Raw genomic sequence first — 23,606 nt, 5'->3', positions numbered from 1 at the left:
CGACCAGCTGGGCGCGTCCTTCTGTGTCATCGGGCGCGAGTGGGCGGTCTCGGCCTTGAGTACTGGAGAGTCGCACACGGGAAGAGTCGCGACCCTCGCCAATTCTGTCGGACAGGGGGCGCACAAAACCCACTTCGCCGAGGTGGGAGCAGCTCAGCTCCTGGATCTGCCTCTCGGGGTGAAGCTGCCGGTGATCCCAGGAACTGACCCTCTGTTCTTTACTACGAATCTAAGTGAAAAGGTAAACTCACTGGGAAGGGTCTTACACCAGCTTCCTTCTCTTCTTGTCCGAGTCAGCGAGGTAACATTGCGGGGAGGGTTAAAGCCATTTCTAACCCTGGGTACTGTTTAGAAGGCATAGGAAGCGATGTCATCACGTTTAGATCCCTTAGTCTTGTCTTAATTTTAATGTATGGAAGCATATGAACTTTTAAAATCATAAAATTTCAAATATACCTATGTGGTGCGTTTTGGTTTGCTTAGAAACATGTTTGATTGAAAAGTGGAAGGCTATCACAGCCGGTTGGCATTTAATTGTGTATTGTGATTTTAACCAATAGTAACATGGACTGAAGTCTATGAAACATTTTATTGCATTTTGAACTAAATACTATTTCACACACAAGGTTAGAAAAGAGTAGAGTTGGAATGATTTCCTACATTTCGTGTAATTTAACTGAATGGAAAAGGGCCTGCCTGTAAGAAGATATGATCCCCCGATCAGCCCCTACCTCTCCTTCTGGTCTTTTGTCGCAACTGGCTTGGCTTCCTGGGGATGATGTCCTATCCATTCCACTTATATTTCCACTCTATTACTTCCACACTTTGGTCCACCTTGTCACCAAATCTGCAATACCTCAACGGATGAATTTTCTTCACCTCAGTTGATGAATTTGTATTATTCCTCAAGATTCTTTGTGAACTATCAGAGCCCCTAATGAGCTTATTTGTGATATATTTGGTTGAATGAATCAACCTTTGATCGTCCTGCATTGTAATGGTTATTTCCCTTCAACCTTAGCATGTTTTAAGCCACAACTCTCCACCATCCCCAGAACTTTGCAGCCCTCGAGGAAGTAACAAATTCTGAAGGAAGTTTAGTATGTTCTTGTTGAGTGGCTATTTGGATTAGTATTTTTAAAAGTTCCTCAAGAATGTATTTTTATACTTGCTTGATTTCTTAGTCAGTTTGGGCTCCTATCATTCCTATATCAAATCCCCACAAAGTGGGTACCTTTAAAATAACAAGAATTTATCACACTTCTGGATGTTGAAGTCTGAGGTAAAGGTGCCAACACGGTTGGGTTTGGGTTAGTACCTGTATTATAACCCTCACATAGCAGAAAGAAAACTAGCACATTCCACAGGCTTTTATAAGGGCATAAATCCCAGTCTTGAGGCCCCACCCTCATGACTAAATGTCCTCCCAGGGCTCCACCTGGCTCATTCCCTGGGGCTTACAATAGCCGAACGTGAATTTTAGAGGAATATATTCAATATATAACATCTAATACATCCAATTTCTTAAAATATGGAACATTCCTGGAAAAAAATAGAATTTGCCTTTCTGAAAGTTGTTCTACTTGAATAGAGCAAGGTAAGTTCTAGGAGACGTTCTGATGCTCTGTTGCACGGTAGAACGGCTAGACAACAACAATGTACCTTTTTCTTTAAAAAAGCTAGAAGAAAGCATTTTTAAAGTTTACAAAATAAAGAGATGGTACTACATACTGAGGAGATAGATATGTTTCCCCTGACTTGATCACTGTACAATCTATACTTGTGGTTATGTACCATTTTTATGTATCAGTTAAAAATTATAAGCTAGTCTCAAAATTGGAACCATATCTATACAAATTAGCTCTCCTAAATGTGCTTAAAATTTATTCCATTACTGGTGATGGATGATGCAAATGTTTAGCTTTGTCTTTTGTCTACTTCCTCAAATATGTTATGCTAATTCACTTCTCTATTATTTCTTTCAAAAGTATTGCATTAAAAACATCTTACTTTAAAAAATCTTCTGTTTTCCTTATCGCATTAATTCTTCTGAAATATATTCATTTCATTATAATGAGGTACACAACTAGCTCCCTAAAGACCAATATTGTGAGATTATTCTTTTTCTCAAATTGATCTGTTTGATGAAATAATACTTTATTATTACTGGTGTGGCTTAACCGAAACCTATTATTTATCTCAACATTAGAAGGGTTGCCTAACTCCAAAAAATGGATTTGTTAGAAAGTGTTCTGTTTCCAGGTAAAGCAATCTGGTTTCATTTTGAGAACTGTGTGCTTGCTACAGCTAAAACTCAACACCTTAACCATGTTGATCGCCGTATGCCACTATCTAAAAGAGACAGTTAATTCCCTCCTTGTCTTATTATTGATTATTTTTTCCCAGAAAAATGTGGGATTCATACTTAGCTTCACTGGATTCAAGTACGTATGCTGTAGAATTCCTTTCTTTGCTTTCTCAAGGATCCATTTGGCGATTGGGCCATCTAGGTTTCTGATTAGGACATTTGGAAGGGATTAAAGTTTGGCATTAAACAAGTTTTCCTAGATTTAACAAAGAAGCATTTCAGGGTAGAGGCATCAATTGTATAGCCATATCTCCCATGTGTACCCCTTTGCTCACATGCAAAGCCATACTCCCTACTTTCTGGGGTTATTTTTAAGGTACCACCTAGTCAGGCTCCTGCATATTCGGAACTGGAAAGCAGTTGAAGCCATGGTCAAACTGCACACACAGAAGTCACAGATGATGCCTGCCATTGCACATGGACCAGTACGCAATGTTGTGTGTTAGTCTGAATTGTATTGCACACCTGCAAACAGGGAACTTGCCCTCTGGTTTTCCAGAATCTCTGCATATTCCAGTCACTGTTCACCTGGTTCTGGGCATTGTTTTAGACTAAAACTTGTGTTTTTGTGGCCAGAAACATAGAAACAATGCAAAGACGATGCGGACTCAATTTTTTTTAAGTACTAGGATTGAAACCGGGGAATTAAAAGTTGGACACTTGCTTCCATTTTCCACTTTTCTCCTTCACGTATTCCTTCAAAATGAAAGCCATTTCTCGCTTTCTTTTGAAAAACTAACTGAGAATCATCCCTAAAATTCCCTTTGGTGAAGTTTTACTCCATAAAACAGACTAAAATAAATCAGCTTTTCCTCTAACTAAAAGAAAAGAAGCTTGACTATCTGCTGATTGTCTTTTTCCCCTTTTATAACTGCATAAGGCTTAATGTGATCTTTAGATATATGGAGAAACCTGATTTCTTTTAACTATGCACTAAAATAGTTTTTTTAAATGGAGTAACTGTACCTTGAATTTTCTTGGGACTTTAGCACTTGGAAAATATCAAGTTTCTTTCATTAAAGCCCCCAAGATTCAATGAGTCTTTAACCCCAAAATACTTAACACTTAGGTTTCACTTTTACTATTTCTTAAGCTATTTTCAATTTAGTCATAGTGATTTTTTTATTCTTTTCATTTTAAATGATTAAAATATTATAAATTAATACTATCCCTCTCTTTTCTGAATACTGTACCTTGATCTGGGAGAGGGGAACAAAAGGGAAAATCTAAACATTAGCTTTCTATCTTGAATGAATTATATACAATTTCCTTTCTTTTCCTTTCTGCCTGTCTTTGCAGTCTCTGGGTCGGAGGCTCATGCAGATCAGGTAAAGAACTTAATCAGCGAGGCTGGGTCTTTTGAAAAATTCACACAGATGAGTAAGGAGTGAAAGGCAGTTTGTGAGCACAGTAAATCTTCCTGTTGGTAGCTTTCTCCAGTTGAGATTCTTTCCACGTTTTATTTTCTGCCCACTTCAATGGGGTCTATAAAAGTGAAAATGCACTAATTTTACATATGTAACATGTCTGAATCTGTGTTTTCAGCTTTTTCGACCTTCGTATGGTTTTAATCTGACAGATCCTTATTGTCGACTTTTGGAAAACCAATATAAAAGTCTCCATGATCCACATTTAAAAGCATATTATAGACGCAAAGATATCCTGAGGAGACTGAAGAAAGGTGGCTACATCACCAACAATAACAAAGTGGGTTGAAGATGACTTTTCTTTAAATCAAAACCTTTGGACTCTGGTATAAATTTGCTTCTGTTTTTCACTGGAGTGCCAGAATCACCATGAGCTTGATCGTGAGAGCATAGTTCAAGCTCACTTCATGAAATACTCAGTATTTGGGTCAAAGGAAATCTGACTGTTTCTAAATGAAATTACTTCTTTTCTTGCCATTTTTCTTTATAAAATCTAAAGATCCCTGACAAGGAATTTGATGAGGTACAGGTGTATTAATTGGCCAGCTATAAAGAGTCCCCTTTCTCTGAAGGGACTGAACACTTGTTGTGGGACATATTTTTCTTGAAAAGAGATGAAATACGAATGTAGAAAAATTCAATTTGTAAGAATCTTGATAAAATAATTCTCACGGGTGTTCACCATCATTACAACCCAGTTGTAATTAACTGGTGTTATTATTATTCTAATAATTATTATTTTGATAATAATACTTTAATAATAATACCAATGAATGGTAAGTAGTATATTCTTTATTAAAGCATAGGTCATATTACTAAAACAGTATTTCTGGACAGCAATTTCTTATTGATTAGCAAATGTGAAGACATATTACCTATTAAATTGCCAGCAATTCATTACTTGCTACCAAAATGTCATTCAATTGAACATCAGAACTATTTTTTTCCTCTGGATGACTATTGCTATCACTGTTAAGTATATATTTAGAATATTTATATATTTTTATTTTTTATTACAGATTGTTTGTAGCTTGAAGGAATTAAATAAGTACAGGCAATATCTCACCAACTTAAAATTAGACTTTGAAAGAAACTATATAAGAGAACAAGTAAGTTGCATATTTAATTATGGTTTGTTTAAGTAATTTGGAAGAACAGTTCAATTCTTTGTAGAATATTTTCTTGTAATATTTTGACCTTCCTGACAAAGTAAATAAACATTTTTCTAAATGAAAATTTAGAGTAGGAATAAGCGACATCTTGGAGGTTGCCATATTTCATCAAGAAGGGGAGAGGGAGAATCTGTATCACTGCACCATCGCTAGCTGGCACGATTTGGTAATTAAGGGGCCAGGCAAACCCATTAGTGCTACCTGACCTGTGACTAATAAGGACTATCTATTGTGACATCAGGATTCTACAACTGGAACCCAAAACAGCTTCAGCAACAGAAGAAGGGGAGTATGAGTATCCGCACTGTTCTACAAGTGACTCATAGGACCTACACATGGTGTTCTTGTCCCTACACACGTGTACTTGTATTTATCTAGTAGAAAATGTTGTTCTTAAACATGAATTCGATTGCTGAGTGTAAAGTGAGTGGGAACAGTGATTTCCTTTTGAGTTTTGACTCACAGTTGTATTTGGCACATGTGTGCCCAAGTGTGTAAAGTGAGTGCATTCAGGATTGGAGCAAGAGAGCTCAGATTGAAGCAAGTGTGGTTTAACATTTTTATATTCTAAGATTAATAGAGTAGGAGGAAAACAATAACCTCATTATACTTTTGTTGCGTTGTTTTCCCTCTTTCCCTCTTTATGCCTAGACATTTTCTTCTACATTTTGATATTCTTATTTAATTATTTTAGAGAAATAAAATGCTTTCTTATTTTTAGAGAGATAAATCTTTATGTTGGTTCAATTATCCATGTCTCTAAAGGATAGACTTAAATGTGGTTGAACAATTCATCAGTGATAAAATACAGGAGTTTTAGCAGGTTTATTCCTGGAAAAAGTACAAAACATTATATATTTACAATGCACATTTTTTATAAATAGAAAATGCTTGCAAAACAACTACAGAAACTGGAGGAAAACAATATAGTCCCTGAGTGTGCTGATGTTACACAGTTCCAGAATTGGCTGTTTCATGAGGGCACCCAATCTGTAACGGACCAGGAGCGGTTAATAAGGCACAGGTAATACTCAGGTCAATGTGTACTTCATATGTATGTAGTAAACTAGGATAACCTGGAACATGTTGGAAAGGACCAAGTAAGGAAATTTCTCTGTACCCCTTAAAGTGGAGAGAATGAAGGGAGACCAAGGGGGACAGGAATTGGGAAACTTGGTGTCTATCGGGAAAGGGTAGGGGGACATTACCAGAGACCCCTGCAGTGGTCCTGGTCTTCTGCAAACCACTATGATGTCCTCGGAATAAGAAAGTGGGACAGAGACTTAAGAGAAACTGAGTCTTGGGCCCATCTAAGCTGCTCTGGGCAGCAAAAACAGAGGACTCCCAGGACATCCAGTGTTTATTCATTACAAGCCTGGGAAGCGGGGAACCTGGGCAGGCCCTGGTACACCTACTGATAATTATCAGGCAGGCAGGGCTGTAGAATGAGAGCACTAGCATATTGTGGCTGAAGAGAACAAACAGTTAATTCAGAGGGGAGGAATTGAGCTGGAACCAAGTTGACCTTGGCTGGAAGTGAACTTAGCTGATTGGGCTACTTCCAATGTAACACAGCTGAAATAAGAAGCTTGTGCCACTCTGACCTGCTAATACTGGGCAGAGATGTCTGCTACAGGCACCAAGACTATAATGGGAAGTTCCTACCAATGACATTGAGCTTTCTGAGAACTGAGAAGTACACCAACTAAATAATTGAAGGGAACACCAGATTTCAAATTCTACAAAGAGGAGAGGGAAAGAAAATAATGTTAGCACATGTATCAAGTAGTAGAAATTTTTTGTGATCCCTCCATAAGGACTGACAGCATTAAATTTGAAGAACTTAGTTCAAAGCCATACACAGAAGTTTAATATACCCGGTGGAAATATCAGCATGTTGTTTCTAAAAAGACCATGAGTTCACTCAGATATCACCCAGGGGCATCCAGTCATGAACACTGCTTGTCAAGTCCATTTCTTTTTTTATTTTTCTTTCTTTCTTGTCTTTTTGTTTGTTTGTTTGTTTGAGACAGGGTCTCACTATGTAGTTGAGACTGACCTGGAACTCACTATGTAACTGAGGCTAGCCTCGAACTCACAGCGATCCTCCTGCCTCAGCCTCCCGAGTGCTGGGATCACAGGCGTGCATCACCATGCCCGGCAAGTCCATTTCTTAAGATGAGCGAGAATGCTACATTCTTTTTTCTTACTAGGAGTGAGAGACTGTGACCCATTATCTGGCTTGTGTTTTATTGTTTCATTTCATGGAGGTGCCTTACGATGTATTGATGTACCAGAGACCTGAACAGTAGATAGGCGATTTGTGCAAAGACTTGCAAATTTTAAGGAAAGTAGTCTCCACTTTGTTTCTAGAAAATTCAAGACTACTGTGTTTTGTTGTAAAGTCACTGCTTCATTTATATCAGCTTTCTTTGCAAATCAGTATTTCTAAACTTACTGAGTTATGAATACTTACTGTACAAAGTACTTTTAATCAGTTTGCCCCACATTTCAACATTGTCTTGATAGCTAATATGCATACAACAGGAAGACTTTACATTGTGTAGCACACTGTGAGTCAGGGTGCCTTGCGGGTCCCGGAGCAGGATCAACAGAAACAATTCCTCTAGTTCAAAACACGAAAAGCAGGAAGAGGCAGTTTGAGAGTATGGGAAAGGGTGGCGCGAAAGTGGGGGAAACAGCTGACTCAGCTCCGGTGACACCTGCACCCTTCTTCAGGTATTTGGATACGATAAGTAAAGGGTTAGAACAATCTCAGCGTGCGGCGGAAGAGCAGCGCCTCCTCTGGATGCACCGGGAGGAGAGAAGACAACGGGAACACGTGAAAAGAAAACTTCTTCTTCGGAGAAAGATGGAAGAGGTGAGAGGTAACACCGTGAAAACACGGGGAAAATTTTATAATAACTTTTTCCATTTGTAGATAATTTCCGATCAGATGGCAGTCATTTCATTCTAAATAATTCATACCCATTACACTTTCTTCACAGGTATAATGTACTAGTTATTCCATAAAATAATGAGGCAAATATCACAAATTATGTGTGTGTGTCAACATCTCTTAAAAAGAGCACTAGGAGAAAGTCACTGGACCTTATTTAATGGCCCTGTAAACGCTCTATTTGGAGAGGAAATTTTTTAAACTTTAATTTTAGTAAAAATAATTATACAGCTTTCCCAATAGGAGTACAGTGAGTGTGGAGCCCGTTCTAAAACAAATGCATGACTTTCATTATGCCTGACCGCATTTCTAGTAAGCCCTCGACTTGTCTAATTTTCTTGTCTGGACAAAACAAAGGTTTCATTGCGTAAGGAGCTTACAGTGAGTGTCATAACCCTGTGCTCTGTAGGAGTGGAAGACAAAAGAGATGCTGCTGCTGACAAAGATTGCAGAAGATGTAAAAAGAGAACAGAAGCTGGAACACCAAAGGCGGAAAAGCAGAGAAGAGAGGGACAAAAAGGTAGAGTGAGCCTCTACGTTGGCCTGTTTGAAGAGAAGGTTTTGCTCATTCAGTTTGTCAAAGTAATCACTTTGCATGACGGGTGTACACTAGCTCTCCTAAATGACATTCATTTTACAAAGCGAAAACGTTATGTTTTTAAATATGGCGTCCAGGCTGACCCTGAAGTTCTGCCTGGTCCTGAGACTCTAGGCGCTTAGCCATGAACATGTGTGCTGTATTTTGGGCGCTGTGCCTTTCTATTTTACTTTCTAAGTAAAAAGCACTTATTATTTGATGTAACTACTTTAGGCTTTGTCTTTATACCATATACTGTGCTTGTAATTCTTATGAAAATTAACCAATTTTTTCTTACAATCAGAAATTTTTGGTAAAAGTTATCTTATTCCAATGAAGTAATGTTTTTAAGCCTGTTTTGAGCACTTTAAAAGATATATACTGTTTACTTTGTAATTTAGAGAGTAAATCAGAATAAGAAAAATTCCCGTAATCCCCCCACAACCTTACTAACATTTTAAAACACACATTCATGAATAATGTTTCTATGAATATTCATTGCAATAATTACATAAATGTTGTAATACATACAGAGTGCTTTGTAGACTGCCTTTTCTTAGTAAAATACCATTAACTTTCAATGACAGAAAAATGTTGATTTAAAATTCTAAATAGTGATTTGGTTAGCTTATTCTTGACAAATCTAGGTGTAAGTGTAAGAGTGACAGTTTCATTTGTACTGGAACATAAAATATAAAATGTTTCTAAATATTGGAAATTTAGGTATGCATATTTATCTTTCATTCTGTTACATGTACCATTAGTATTGTAAGAGTCTCACTTCCCATGAGGCAGACCCAGTTTATTCTCAGTGTAATTATTTCCTAGTATTCATTTTTCTCTAGTTCAAGAGCTCCCAAAGTTGGCTTCTGTTTTGTTCCCAGGTATCTCTAAGGGTGTCTCTGTTTTGTGAGAGCTGTGGCATGGTAGCATGGGGTACCTCGACATAGTAATGGCAGAGTTATTTGACACACTCACATGTCAATGGGGTTATTCTATAATTGGGTTTTCTGAATCTTGTTTTCATATAAAAGATCTTTGATTTATTTGTATTGTTTTAATATTTCTATGTCTTATTTCATATTTAGCATTATGTGTAAATATCACTTCAAATTATGTGCTTACATTGCAGAGTCATCAAAAGTTTTTAATTTCTTGCTTAACATGTTTGTCAAAAACAATCTGTGAGTTAACTTTTGGATCAGTCATGTTCTTTGACCCATTATCTGTTATTCTTTTTTTTTTTTTTTTGTACAGGGATCGAACTCAGGTCCTTGTGCTTGCAAGGCAGGCGGCAGAACCACTGAGCTGAATACCCCTGCCCATATTCTTTCTTGATTATTGTTCCTTTAGTAATTTGTCAACTCAGCCATGTTAGCATTACAGATGTGTTCTTTTTTCAGTTGTTTTGGCAAATCTAAATTCTTCACATTTTCATATATATTTTAGAGTTCATTTACCACCTTTTTACCAAAAAATCTTGCTGAAATTGCCGAACTTCTGTTAACTTTGTAGATCATGCTGGGCACAAATGTCCTCTTGATGTTATTAAGTCTCCTGAACCAGATATATCTGTCCATTTATTTAGGTTTTCTTAATTGCTCTGACCAATGTTATGTAGTGCTCAATGCATGTCTTTGGTAGATTCATCTCTAGGGATTTCATTATTTTTGTGCTACTATACTTTGTACTTTTTCATTTCAATTTTTGATTACTTGATACTAGTATATGGAAAAGTAACACACACACACACACAAACACACACACACACACACATATATATAGTACCTTATATTGTTAAAATCAGTTAGTTCCAGTGTTTATTTTTCTACCTGGAAATTAATATTCTACATTGATTATCATGTTATGTGTCAGTATGAATGTGTTTTATTTGTTTTTCTTACATGATTGATATCTCTAGTACAATGCTGGATAAAAGGATTGCTATCTTTTTCTTGTCACTGACCTCAAGGGAAAGCATCAAGTTTATTAACATCTATGCTAAGGTGAACTGAGTTTTTCACAGAGGCCTTTCATCCATAAGGCTGATGAAATTTTCTCCTATTCCTAGTCTTCTGAAAAATGTTATCATGAATGAATACACACACACACACACACACACACACACACAATCTGGCAATATTGGATATATCAAAATTGCATTGAATTTGTCAAAATGTGTTTAGAATTTTGCGAAGGAGATGTTACTGTGTGATTTTCTTCTCTTGTAATGTCTTTGTCTGGTTTTGGAAGCAGGATAATAGTGTCTATGAAAGTTAGTGTTCATACCTAATCAAATTTCTAGAAGTTTGTTTACAGTTGGTATTTTTTATTTCTTAAATTTTATATAGAATTTATCAGTGAAGTCATTTGGGTCTACAATTTTCTTTGTGTGAAAGTTTTAAACTCAATTTCCTCAATGTAAGTCTATTTGGAATATTGTTTTTTAAAAGAGCTTTGACAGTTTATGTATTTTAGAGACTTTTTCCATGTCATGAAATTTGCATAACCTATGCTCAAAGATGCCTATACCTTATTATCCTTTGAGGTCTACTGATGGCACCTTCTCTTATTACTAACATCAATAATTTGTAACTTGTTTTCTTTATTATCACTGGATAGAATGGCTTTATTTCCTTTCTTTTTTACTGCTTTACTTAAATTGACGCTGTTTAGTTTTGTTTCTCTTTTTCCTTCATTGTTTTTTATTCTTTTAGCATACCTTCTTTTTCTACCCAGAATCGAACTCAAGCCCCTGTGCTTGTAAGGCAGGTGGTAAAATCTCTGAGCCAAATATCCAGCCCCATTTTTGTTTTTAATATGCTTTTTAATCTCTGAATGGGACTCATTGAAACTTTTCTTTTTTAATATAGAAATTTAGTATTGTTTTTCTCTAATTCCACAAATTGTGATATACTATGCTTTTATTCAATTAAAAATATTTTAAAATTGCCTGTTTTTCTTAGACAAGTTAAAAAATCTTTGTTATTGATTTTGAATTTATTTTTCATGTGGTCAGAACATATTTTTATATCACTTGTATCTTTTCAATTGTACTGAGCCTTTTTTATTATCCAAAAAATGACTAAAGTTTTGTCATTGTTGGTAATGTACAATGCTCACTTGAAAAAAAATTTTGGTTTTTACTGGTTTTGGTGGAGTAATTCATAAATGTGCTCCAGCTATCCAGTTCAATTCTTCTTAAGCTTAGCTCACTTTCTATTCACTTTTTTTTCTCACCTATTGAGAGAGTTGTTGGAATCTTGGCTATATTTTTTAATTTGAATACTTCTTTTCGTTGTTCTATCAATTTTTGTTTTACATCTTTGAAGTTCAGTCATTAGGTATGTTAGGATTGTTTTGAGTGTGAATAACTGTTTATTGTTCTTTTATCATTACAGAAATACCCTTTTTCCCCAAAAGGATTCTTTGCTCTAATCTGACCTTAAATAAAATTAATAATGTGACTAAAGCATTCTTTTGATTATGCTAGTATGTATAACATTTTCCTTTAATATTATAAAATCCCATTTGGTCTTCATTTTCAATTTCTTCTTTGTAGCTTTTATACCAGAGGATTTTACTTTTATGTTGTTTAATATTACAACCTTCAATTTAATTGAAGTATTGAGATCACTTACATTTAAGGATTATGAATTCTTTTATATCTGTTATCTCAGTATTTGTTTTGTCTTTTGCTTGTTCTCTTTCTCCTCATTGTCTGTCTTTTACTTTGGATTTGTTAATATTCCTTTGTGTTTTGCTTTATTAGCTTTCCCCTTTGTTTTGTGATTTAGTGGTTGATGTAGGGATAATAGCATATTCTGTATCTTTAGTTTTTTAGAGTAGATCTTAAAGTGCTATTATACTACTCTACTTATAGTATAAAAACAATATAATATTACACTTTGTCTCCCCCGCTGTTTTTATGCAGTCTTTGTCATGCATTTCAGTTTTATATAGAGTATAAATTCCACCACACATTGACACTTTTGTCTAAACATTTATATATTAACATGATTTAAATAACAATATTTGGCTATGAATTTTCCACTTTTGATATTCTTCATTACTTTTTACTCATATTTTCATCTGGTGTCATTATTTTTTCTTTCTAAGAGGATTTCTTTAATATTTGTGTTGGTGCAATTAGATTTTCAGTATCAAAAAGGTATTTTGCATTTATGTTTGGAAGATTTTTGAGTATATATTGGTTAATAAAGCAGTTAGTGTCAACTAGGTATGAAAATTTCCATCCACTTTTTTTTCTTTTAAAATTTAAACTTTAGATGTACTTCTCAGCTATGTTTTCTGCTTTGTTTTTATAAAGAAATCCTCAGTCCTTAGCTTTTTTCCCCCCTCTGTTACATGTGACCCCATCCTAGCATTTTAGTTTTTCTCTGTATTGATGGTTTTAAGAAATTTGAGTAAGTATACCTTGGTGGCATTTTCTTCTATTCTTTGGTATTTGGGGCTTGCAGAAGCTGTGAATTTATGATTATCATCAACTCTTTTTTTTTTAAGAGTAGAAAAAATTTATTGAGGGAAAGAAAGCTTCTGTCTAAGAGAGACAGAAGGGGGCTGTAAATTGGGTTTCCCGCTCACCCCACTTTTCAAAGATGTTTCATACAGCAAAGCCATGTGGTGAGTAGGGTATAGAGTGGGACGAAACTATAAGACCCAATGGAAAATTACAAGGTGGGCATGAGGTGGGGCAAAACCGTGACCAACCAGTAAGATTACAAGAATAGTCACCCAGGTAATATTGATTAAATGGGGGTCAAATGGGGGAGCAAGTCACATAGCAAGTGTACAAGGATTTTCTGAAAGGGGGGGGTCAAGGATATTTCCTGGAAAGGCTGGGCTAAGACCTTGGCCCCCATCCAGGTGATTGAAAACTATTTGGAATATCAATCATTACTATTTATCCCCAGAGGAAGCACAAAGCTATAGTAGTTTTCATAGAAACCTAACCTTTACCACTCTCATTTTTGCAATTAGTGTGAACTCACAAGTTACAAGATAAGCTTGACAGCAGTTGATTTCCAATGTACAAACATATTTTAAGTATTTGTCTTGCATTTACAAATGGCAAATCGGCACTAACCAATAGTTGTCTTTAATATTTTAGAAACAAGCACTTCTAGAGAAAAAAATGGCTTATCATTTACAAAAAATACAAGAAACTGGCTTTAAAGAAGATGGGGATAAAAACGCATTTGAATACAGTGGACAAGATGGAATTGAATGTGAGAACTTTAAAAAAGGGTGTACTAAATAGGAAATGCTTGTGTAAGGAAAAGTCCTCTGTGTATTTATTCAGTGTGCTTATCCTTGCTGTGTGCATGTGCCGAGGCCGTCATCCAATCACTTGGGTATTAAATTTCAAATTGCAGAGGAGGCTATGTGTAAAAACGGTGGCAAACCAAAAACAGCCCTGCCAAGGGACTTCACAGACAACCGTCCCATACTTCAGTCTCCCTGCACTCGAGATAATGCTGTTGTCACTACGGAAACTATAAAACGTGTAAGATTAAATTGCGTTGTCAATTTAACTTGCCAATAAATAAAAATAGACAAAATCGGGAAAAGGAAGGATAAAAGAATATAATGAAGAGGAATAAGAAAATAAAACTAAAAAGGACCAAAAATATAAAGATATAAATAAAAAGACCAAAAACATAAAAATAAAAGTTTAAAAGGAAGGAATAGAGCCATGACTTTGCTGTGCCCAGCCCATGCCGGTTTTATTTTGCATTTTTTCTGCTTTTTTATTATTAGTATTTTTTATTATTATTAGTATTTTTTTAATACTATAATTAGTATTAATACTATAATTAGTATTATTTAATACTATAATTAGTATTATTAGTATTTTTTATTATTATTCTGCTTTATTATTATTATTTACTAATACTGGGAAGCAGGAAACACTTGTTCCTTTTATTTTTTTCTCTCATAGAGTTTATTGGTACATTTAAGGTACACCGTACAGTTACATTCATCATTGGATCTTGTGCCTTTACATGACAGTTCTTGGTTCTCACTTTTTTCCCTCATCCCTGCCCTCCCTTCACCCCCTCCTCCCTTTCCTATTTACAAATACTTTATTTCCATTTTTTCATTTTCTCATATTTTTTTGTCTTCCCTTGTTTCCTTTCCCCTACTCTTCCCACTTCCCCTACACCTTTAGCCCCTTTCTTCCTATTTCAAATTATCAACTCTACCATTAGGATCTTATATACAATTCTAGTTTTTCACACCAGAGAAACTATTCAATATTTATACATGTGTGACTTATTTATTTCACTTAAGAATATATCTTCAATATGCATCCATTTTCCTATGAATGACTCTAGTTTATCATTCTTTATGGCTGAGTAGTATTATGTTTTATAGAAAAACCACATCTTCTTTAACTAGTCTCCAACTGATGGGCAACTGGGCTGTTTCCAAGATTTAGCTATTACAAACTGTGCCGCTATAAACATGGGTGCACATATATCACAGTGGTATGATTCTTTTTGTTCTTTTTATTTTAACACTATAAAAGTATAGTGAGTTTTTCACCTCAGTAGTATTTAAAGTTGGGTGAATAGAACATAAGAAAGTAAACTATTCTTAACTATCTATTACTTTATATTATTGAGTAATAATATAATCATCAATCTTCTTTCCTCCTCAGCCACCACATCTCTTTGTCCCGGTCCCCCATCACCCCAGTAACTACTAACCAGTTTCAATTTGCTCTTATTTTTATCTACCTCGAATCTGCTTTGTGTACTGCCCAGGCCACCAATTACACCTAAAACTATTCTGATGTTTCTTTTCCTGGCTCCATGTCTGCTGTCTGTTCAGTGAAGCTGCTTAGGCAAGCTTACATTGCTGTGCAGAATGCAGTCCCAGCCGAGCTTTCCAGTTTTATTTCACTACATCACTGAAGACTGGGGGTGTCGTGAGCAAGCTCTGGAGCTAGACTGCTGAAGGCTACCTCCTGCTGTATCATTTCGTAGCTGTGCAAATGACTTAGGCGAGTTATTTAACCCATCAGTGAACGGTTCATTGTCTACAAAGGAAGGTGGTACACCAAACAACCAGGACAAAAAGCCCCAGCATTTTAGCATACAGTGAGCATTTCATTCTTGTCATCATTCCATCAGCTGAGAGAACTACTGCTCCTAAAGCACAGTTGACATTTCCCACTTCTCAGCTTTCCTCTATCCCGTTGTCTCAGCCTAGGACGATCTGCTCCTTGTCTCTTCCTGTCAAATCCTACTGTTGGTTAAATCCTGCTCCATGAGGTCTTTCTTGACAGCCCTAGTTGGAAAAGCCCTCTCCTTCGAGTCTCTTTAGTCCTCTCTACCATTACCTACTCCTTACTGGTTTAAGTCACGCACACCTTATAGAGCTATAGAGCGATATGTACAACATGTACTATATAAACAATATATGTACACTCTCTACATATATGCATAAATGATGTGTGTAAGCACACTACACATACGTTCTCTAAATGGATTCATTCAATCCGCTTACTTCTTGGAGGCACTGATAACATTACCTGCAGTGATGCTTCAGATTTTAGTAACTACACACATCCCAACGCTTTTGTCAAGATTCTCATGTAATAAGGAAAGAATGTCCGGTAGCTATCATGAACATGGTACCTCAAATCTTTTGGAGAAGTAGTAATATATTTCAAATGTATATTCTTGAATTAATACAAGAATAACTTTCACAAATAAAATTTAAGTATTCCACTCTAATAATGTCGTCTTCCACCAAGTAGAAAAGCTGTAGAAAGACAGAGAAGGAAAGAGGAAAGGTAGAAGAAACTGCTGCAGCCCTCAGGGAGGAGGACATGCCCGTGACTCTCACATTTTGTGTCTCTAATGCAGATGTTGCCTACCTATATAATCACAAAGGGAAGCTATCATTTCCTCTGTCACGAAGGAGGGAGTTATATTGTCCTGCATTGTATTATTATATGTATTGGCTTATGCCACGCTTTAATGCTAATCCAAGAATTGCAGTAGTCTCTGAGGGCCGGGGCTCTGCAGCCCGTCGCTGTGCTGGTTGGTATACACACCCACAGTGTGGTCTCCTGCACGACACAGCAGTGCATAGCAGCCTTTCTCACAGGAGAGAACTCTGCCCTTCTGTGTATACCTTCTAACTTGAGGGAATAATATTTGAGGGGTGATTCTTTGTCCTCATTTCATGTCTCTCCATCTATCGTGTTTCCCACAGTTTCAAATACAGGTCAGCAAATGGATCCCCTTCTTCCAAGCATTCACTAAAAATGTAAATGTTTTATTTCATCTCTTTAAGCTTCTGCAAAGAAGAAAAAGAAGAATCAAGATGATATAAAATTACTGTATTCCGTTGATGACTATAAAGCACATAAAGGTAATTGCATAAAGGATCAAAGCTACTAAGTAATAAGAATACAAATTTGGGGAAAGACTGAGTTTGGTGATGGTCTCCTTAAGTGAGCGAAAATTCTCTCCTCTCTTTAGAAAATGACTAACTTTAAGTGATGGGCATCAACAACTCGGTAGTGGCTTCTGGTTTCAGAATTTAATTACTCAATAACAGACGTATTGTTAATTTCATCCAAACAGCAGCCCGGACAGAGACAGACCTGATGGCTCCTCAGTGCTCTTTCCCTCGGGATCACTTTGCATGCTTTTGTCATTTCTAAAATTTGCTTTGCAGTAGCCCGTTAATGTATGTCCTCTCTGTGAATAGTTTTTAATAGGATTTTTTCTAGTTCTTCATAACCAACTATGAGTAAACACTTCATTCAATTCTTAAGATTCATGGACCCTAAGTGCGGATGAGTAGGTTTTTGTTGTTGTTCTGTTTTATTTTTACCAAACACTGAAGAATTACTAAAACGCACGACTGTGACATCAGCCCCATATCTAGTGAATGTATATGATAAAATTGAATGCTGGGTTTCTAAAGCAAGATTATCTCAGCCAAAGTCATTCACTGAAAGCACAGTGCGCTATGCAACCCAGACTGACCACAGTGCTGTCAGAGAGCAGAGTGGTGTCCGAGGGAAGATGGCAGATGGGAAACACTGCTGCAGCCTCGCCAAGCTACTGGGCCACCCAGACGGTTGTCCAGAGACCTGACTTCTACGCTTCATTAGCAATTGAAAAGAAATTGTACAATCACCTTGATCTTTATCTGAGGAAGGAAGCCTGTCTATATCTATCTGCAAAGAACAGTATGTTTACACCAACTTTTCCTCCTTCAAAACTGGTTTAACTAGTCTAACTCACTTGCTATTCTACACAAATGTTTATAATTAGAAAAACTACAACTGTAAAAAGCATGCTATGATTTTTTAAATGAAGTACATTGCATGTACTCGTATAAATCAATTTAAGGAGAAATGGCATCTTTATTATACAAAGTCTTCCAGGCATAAACATGGAATCCTTTTTATTTATATAAACCATCCTTAATTTCTTTTATAAGTGTTTTGTAGCATTCAGCATACAGATCCTATTGTGGTGTATTTATTTATACCTGAGTACTTGATTCTGATACTATTATAATTTTAAAAATTTGTTTTGAAGTAGCCCATTATTGTATTTCCTCTCTGGGAATAGTTTTTAAATAGTATTTTTTCTAAATTAATTAGTTCTTCATAACCAACTATCAGTAGACATTTTACTATTTTAAACAGAATATAGTGACCTTACTATTACATATTTCCCATTATTCCTTTCCTCTTTATAATTATTTTCTTGCAACTGTATTCATCAAGCCTCTGACCAGACAATGTAATTTATTTCATTTCAGATCATCAAATATACATTTTGATAACTCAACAAGTGAAGGACAGTCTGTTATATTTGCTGCAATAATTACTATTTGGGTTTCTTCTTTCCTGGGGTTCCGTGTGTCTTTCTGTTACTAATCTTCTTTTAGTCTTTAGAGCTTCCTTTAACATCTCTTTTAGAAAAGACTTTCTGGCACTGAATCATCTTAGTTTTCTTTCTCTTCAGAATGTCTTCATTTTTCGTTTTCACTAATAGACTTGGAAATTGACCGTTTCTTTGTTTATAGATCTTTAGAAATGTTACTTCATTTCAGTGTGTTCATGAGTCTGGTGAGGTAGCTGCAATATTTTAATTGTGTTTTCCCAATAAGAAATGTACTGTTTTTCTGGTTATTTTCAATTTTAGGGGTGGGGGTTAATTGTCTAGTTTCTGTTATGTCTAGGTGTGGACATCTGTGTGTCCTAAGCTTCACTGTGAATCTTTAAACTGTAGTTTGATAACTTTTTTAAAAATTTCCCTGATGCCAACTTTCTCAGTGACAAACGAAACTACTACGTAATTCTGTTGATTCTCATAAATATTTTAAAAATATATGTGTCCTTTAATTATTATATAGATACATATATAGATGGATATTGTGTTAGTTGCTTTTCTTGTTGCTGAAACAAAATGCTCAACACCCAAAGTAAGAGGGAAAAGGGTTTGTTTAGCTCACAGTTGGCAGAGGTTTCAGTCCGTAATCAGCTGGCTCCAAGCAGGTGGCACATGGCAGAGGGGCAACAGTTCATGGTAGCAGAAGACAGCAGAAGCAACAAGGGCCTTAATAGCATCTTTCTGACCCCTTTATCCCATCCATAATATTGGGATTAGGGTAGTGCCAAGCCAGTCACTCAGCCATAGTGGTTTAGTAATCAAACACCCTTAACCCCGGCATCACAAACTCTAGATTCAGCCACCTCTGAAACACAAGCCCCACCTCATCCATATGAGGCTTTGGGGGGACATCTAAACACAAAGCACAGCAGATGTAAATGTCATTATTAAAATATATTTATGGGATATTTTGAGTCTCTGATGTGCTTTTTATACTCAGCACTGTTTCAAACAGAATATCCACGTGTTGCCTGACATTTCAATTCATTTCACTGTTAGTCATGTACCATTGTGTGAATTTACTACAGTTTCTACATCTGTATTTGCTGAAGGTGAAAGAATTCGGTATTTTAATGCACTGAACATTCTTGTATATGTGAATTACTTTACAAACATGAATAATGATTCCTTAGGGATTCTGAGTCATGTCTTCTGAGAAATTACCATTTCTTATCTCCTGGCCAGTTTCTTCCTGGGTTGATTTTGTCATGGACTTGGAAGACATTTTAGTCATGTTAGACACTAAGGTGTATATGGTATAGCAAATTTCATCTTATAATTTATGATTCCTTTCTATTCTAATTTTGGATATAAGAAGTTGTTAAAATAATAAATTTAACTTTTTTTCTTCATAGCTTGTACATTTGCTACTTTTTATTGGAGGTTAATTTGGATGATCTCTTTATGTGATAAAGACATTAATCTTTTATTTGTAGTAAAAATTTCCACAGTTTTAATGATATTTTATGCTTTTCTTATTAGAAATTTCAAATGTAAAGAAAAACAAAACAAAACTAAAACCAGAAAAGCCTGGTAAAGCCTTCTGTGCTTTTAGGCCAGTTTTAACTCATAGACAACTTTCTTTGGTCTATGTTTCTAACTTCTACCTGATGCCATGCTGTTTTGAAATTCATCAGATGTATAGTATCATTTCATCCATCAGTATGCCAGCACGAAACTCTAAAAGATAAGGACTATTCAAAAAATACATAAACACAATACAATTACCATCTTACATAAATTAATAGTGGATAGTTCCATAACATCACCAATTATTTACACTATTTAATATTTCAATAGTATTATATATGACAAAATATTATGATATTTGAATACATGTGATCAGTTTATTAATGGATTGATATTTTTCTAATATCTTTTAACGTGTAAGTTTTTCTCCCATGCATGGCTCTCCCTTCTCCCTCTTTTTGGGGGGAGCGGGGGTTGTTTATAGAAGAAAATTGAGTTATCTGGTTGAGTTCTTCACAAACTGCCCTTTTTTTGACTTCACCTCTATAATCCAGTTCTGTATGTTATTTTGTCTCTATTTTCTATAAAGTACCAGTCATAACCATAAGTATTCATGTTGAATGTCTTAGCAAGACTGTCTTAGAGGTGGTGTGTCTGTCCACTGAGAAGCATATTATACCTGGTTTTCTCTGAGATCTCGGCAGTCCGTCCTGTTCAAGGCATACACTCATAAACTAATTTAAGGACAACAGATTTGAAATGTTTTAATTCTATCATTTCTTCTTCATAGATTACCTAGAATACTTTCAGGAAAAGACCCTCCCCCCACACACACACCCATGGTTTGCTCTTACACTGTGGTAGAGAATATTTTGGAAGGACCAGATTAAGTGCTAAATATTTTACAATCGTGCATCAGTTTTCACAATCATGAATTATTTCAACAGTTTCCTCCATAATGTCCTGTTAGTTTTGTTTAGTGTTATTAGAAATTAACACATTTAAACAAATTCAGTGTGTTGCCATACATCAAGTTGTTTAAATTTGAAAGTTCATGACACTTCTCGGTACCGTAGCACGGTTATCAGTGCTAAAGTTGTGACAGCTCTGGCAAGTGGAAGTCCCTTAGGGTTAACTCCAGTCTTTCTGATATCACTCTGATGATCCTGGATCATTTCCTTGCTACCTGGAAAGACAGGATGAGCCACACTTATCTCGTACACATCCAGTTGGTTCAACACATCAGGTTTGCTGACAAATTTGAAGAAATAAAATTATCATAGATAAATTGGTTTATTTCTAAACATTATCTTCTGTTGCATTTCTTCTTATAGCATTTTTAATATGATAGCTTTATAACAAGTCCTTAAAAATCTAGCAGCTTGAGTTATCCAGTGTTTGTTGTTTTTCTAGGTTGTTATTTTGATTACACTGATGGTGTCACAGTTTTTTCTTACATATTTTAAAGTTGATTAAACAATTTAGGAATAATATATTATACTGCGATAGTTGTTTTAAACATGACAGGATTTTGTTTTCATTTCTCTTTAGAACCTGCAGCAAATACTGTGTTTCAGTGTCAAAGTAGTTCGAAGAGTGTTACAAAAAAATTAACTTCAGTTGTTGATCAGTCTGGTGTGCCAGAAAATGGTGCGGAACAAAAGGTAAAGCTTTATGTTTCAAAATTTTGTACAGTGATTTTGAATTCGTTCTCATTTTTCCACTTCCTCCCCCTCTTGCCTGCCAAGAGCTGTCTCCTTTGATAGCGTGGATGGTACCTATATGAATGGTCCTACTCACAAAAACAGGCTCTGTTCCCCAGCAAAGGAAGTTCAAAGTTAGCTATGTTCAAAACATACTATGCAATGTAGCAGAAATTAATCCCAGCAAATATTTAGCAATTATAACAATACTCTTAGCTATAATTCATTAAATTACAGTTAGTAAGCACTGAGCAAAGCGAGAAGGGTGGAAAATAAGGAAATTGGGTCGCATGGAATGCAGTTTAAATGACACTCGCTCTGCTGAAGAACTTATTGTCCAGTGGAGCAACAGACACCCCAAAATGTTATTACAATAAATAAGGCTGTACCAATGAATTTTAGTTAGTTCAAGCAGTGTTCTCAAGAGGCATGACATTGGATTAAGACATGGATGGGTGGAGTTGGATTTCTCTGAGTCAGACTGAATGACTTTTTAGAGCCGTTCATTCAATGAATAAAACATACCATCGAATAAAACATAGAATATTAACAAAGGGGTACATTTATACATTATTACATATTGAGCTCAGTTTTAGAGTAAATTTAGGTATCCTGGAAGGCTAATAATTATATACTTGCCCTGACAACATTTATCAGAGATTTGAGGCATAAAGAGTGGAAAAAGTCTGGATTCATTTGGTTGACTGATGGGAGGCAAAATCTTTTTCAGAAATATAGCTACTCATGCATGTTTCTTTTCTTTTCTGTTGTACTATTTAGAGAGATGGAGTGATAACTAAAAGACCAAGTGTTTATGGTGAGAAAGGTAAAAACTGGATTCTTCTATTATCAAATACATTATTATGAATTAATCATTGTTTTTAAAGTTGTCTTACCTGATTTTTAAAAATATTCTTATTTTGAAAGACAAAAAGTGATATAAAATTTTTACTGAATATATTGTAACTAGACCATACATTTAAGTGATTGCTAGATGAATACAGCTTTTGAAATTCGCAAAGTGTAGAGCAGTTACAGTCTGTGTCCTGGCTGTTGTTGGCAATAGATAGGGTATTTTATGTGCTGTGGTTGGAGAGGCTGGAATACAGACAGTTGTTCCGGGAGTATCTTTCAGCCCCCACCACCACTGCTTCCTCTCAGACAACGTGTCTGGTTCCCATTGTTCCTTAAAATTTGCTTTCTGTCAGATTTTGAGAGTTATTGCCATGCTGTGGGCTACTAAAAAGCACTTTCCTGAGTACCTGACATGCACAGATGGAAGCAGTAGACCTCGCTGTACAGGTCTACCTCAGATTCAACTGAAGCTAAATTCATCATCTTCCTGAATCTCCTGTTTTCACCTATGCACAAACTAGAGATTTTTTTTCTTTGTTTGTTTGCTTTTTGGTACTGGAGACTGAACCCGGGATCTTCAGAATGAGCTGCATCTTCAGACCTTTTTTACTTTTTATTGTACGAGCAGCATCTTTCTAAGTTGCTAAATTGTTAAGGCAGAGCTAAACTTGTTGTGATCCTTCTGCCCTCACCTTCCAGAGTGCAGAGATTACCAGTGGGGGCCACAGTGCTGGCTTCAAATCTATGTTACTTTTGGTTTTCCCTTTTTCTTTTCTTTTTACATCTAACAGTTGCCACTTCCGTTTACCCCTATAATTTACCCTGTCTTTTCCACTTATCCTCTATTGCAGTAGCCTTTCTCCAATCACTTGTTTTTCTTTTTAATCTACCATGCATTTTACTGTGAAAGCAATCATCCTAAAATACTGCTTTATTTATCCCCAGACACAAGATGTGAATTGTCTACTCAATGAAATCCAAAGTTAATTTTGACAATGGAGTATGGTCAGTTTCTTAAGATTAAGCTATTGGAATACAAAAATTAGGGTCAGATATTAAGTTTCCAACTTGTCTTTGAAGGCAGTGGTGAACCATTGACTTTTTTTTTTTTTTTTTTTTTTG

The 23,606-nt window shown here is 35.7% G+C and overlaps 1 protein-coding gene across 1 annotated transcript in view; it reads left to right on the top strand.

Moving 5' to 3' along the window:
• Fsip2 (fibrous sheath interacting protein 2) overlaps positions 1 to 23,606 on the top strand; it is a 76,652-nt gene that overhangs the window by 749 nt on the left and 52,297 nt on the right. Inside the window, exons 2-11 of the mRNA XM_033756358.1 lie at positions 8 to 241; positions 3,914 to 4,075; positions 4,815 to 4,904; positions 5,852 to 5,991; positions 7,707 to 7,848; positions 8,336 to 8,446; positions 13,635 to 13,752; positions 16,835 to 16,912; positions 21,478 to 21,590; positions 22,410 to 22,455. Of these exons, the coding sequence (XP_033612249.1) occupies positions 8 to 241; positions 3,914 to 4,075; positions 4,815 to 4,904; positions 5,852 to 5,991; positions 7,707 to 7,848; positions 8,336 to 8,446; positions 13,635 to 13,752; positions 16,835 to 16,912; positions 21,478 to 21,590; positions 22,410 to 22,455 (1,234 nt within the window). The remainder of the gene's footprint in view (positions 1 to 7; positions 242 to 3,913; positions 4,076 to 4,814; positions 4,905 to 5,851; positions 5,992 to 7,706; positions 7,849 to 8,335; positions 8,447 to 13,634; positions 13,753 to 16,834; positions 16,913 to 21,477; positions 21,591 to 22,409; positions 22,456 to 23,606) is intronic.

Source organism: Fukomys damarensis, unplaced genomic scaffold (assembly GCF_012274545.1).
Source record: "Fukomys damarensis isolate Sample0158 unplaced genomic scaffold, DMR_v1.0_HiC HiC_scaffold_26, whole genome shotgun sequence".
Classification (NCBI taxonomy): domain Eukaryota; kingdom Metazoa; phylum Chordata; class Mammalia; order Rodentia; family Bathyergidae; genus Fukomys; species Fukomys damarensis.
The sequence above is the reverse complement of the archived record's forward strand: the minus strand, read 5'-3'. Positions and strand labels throughout refer to the sequence as shown.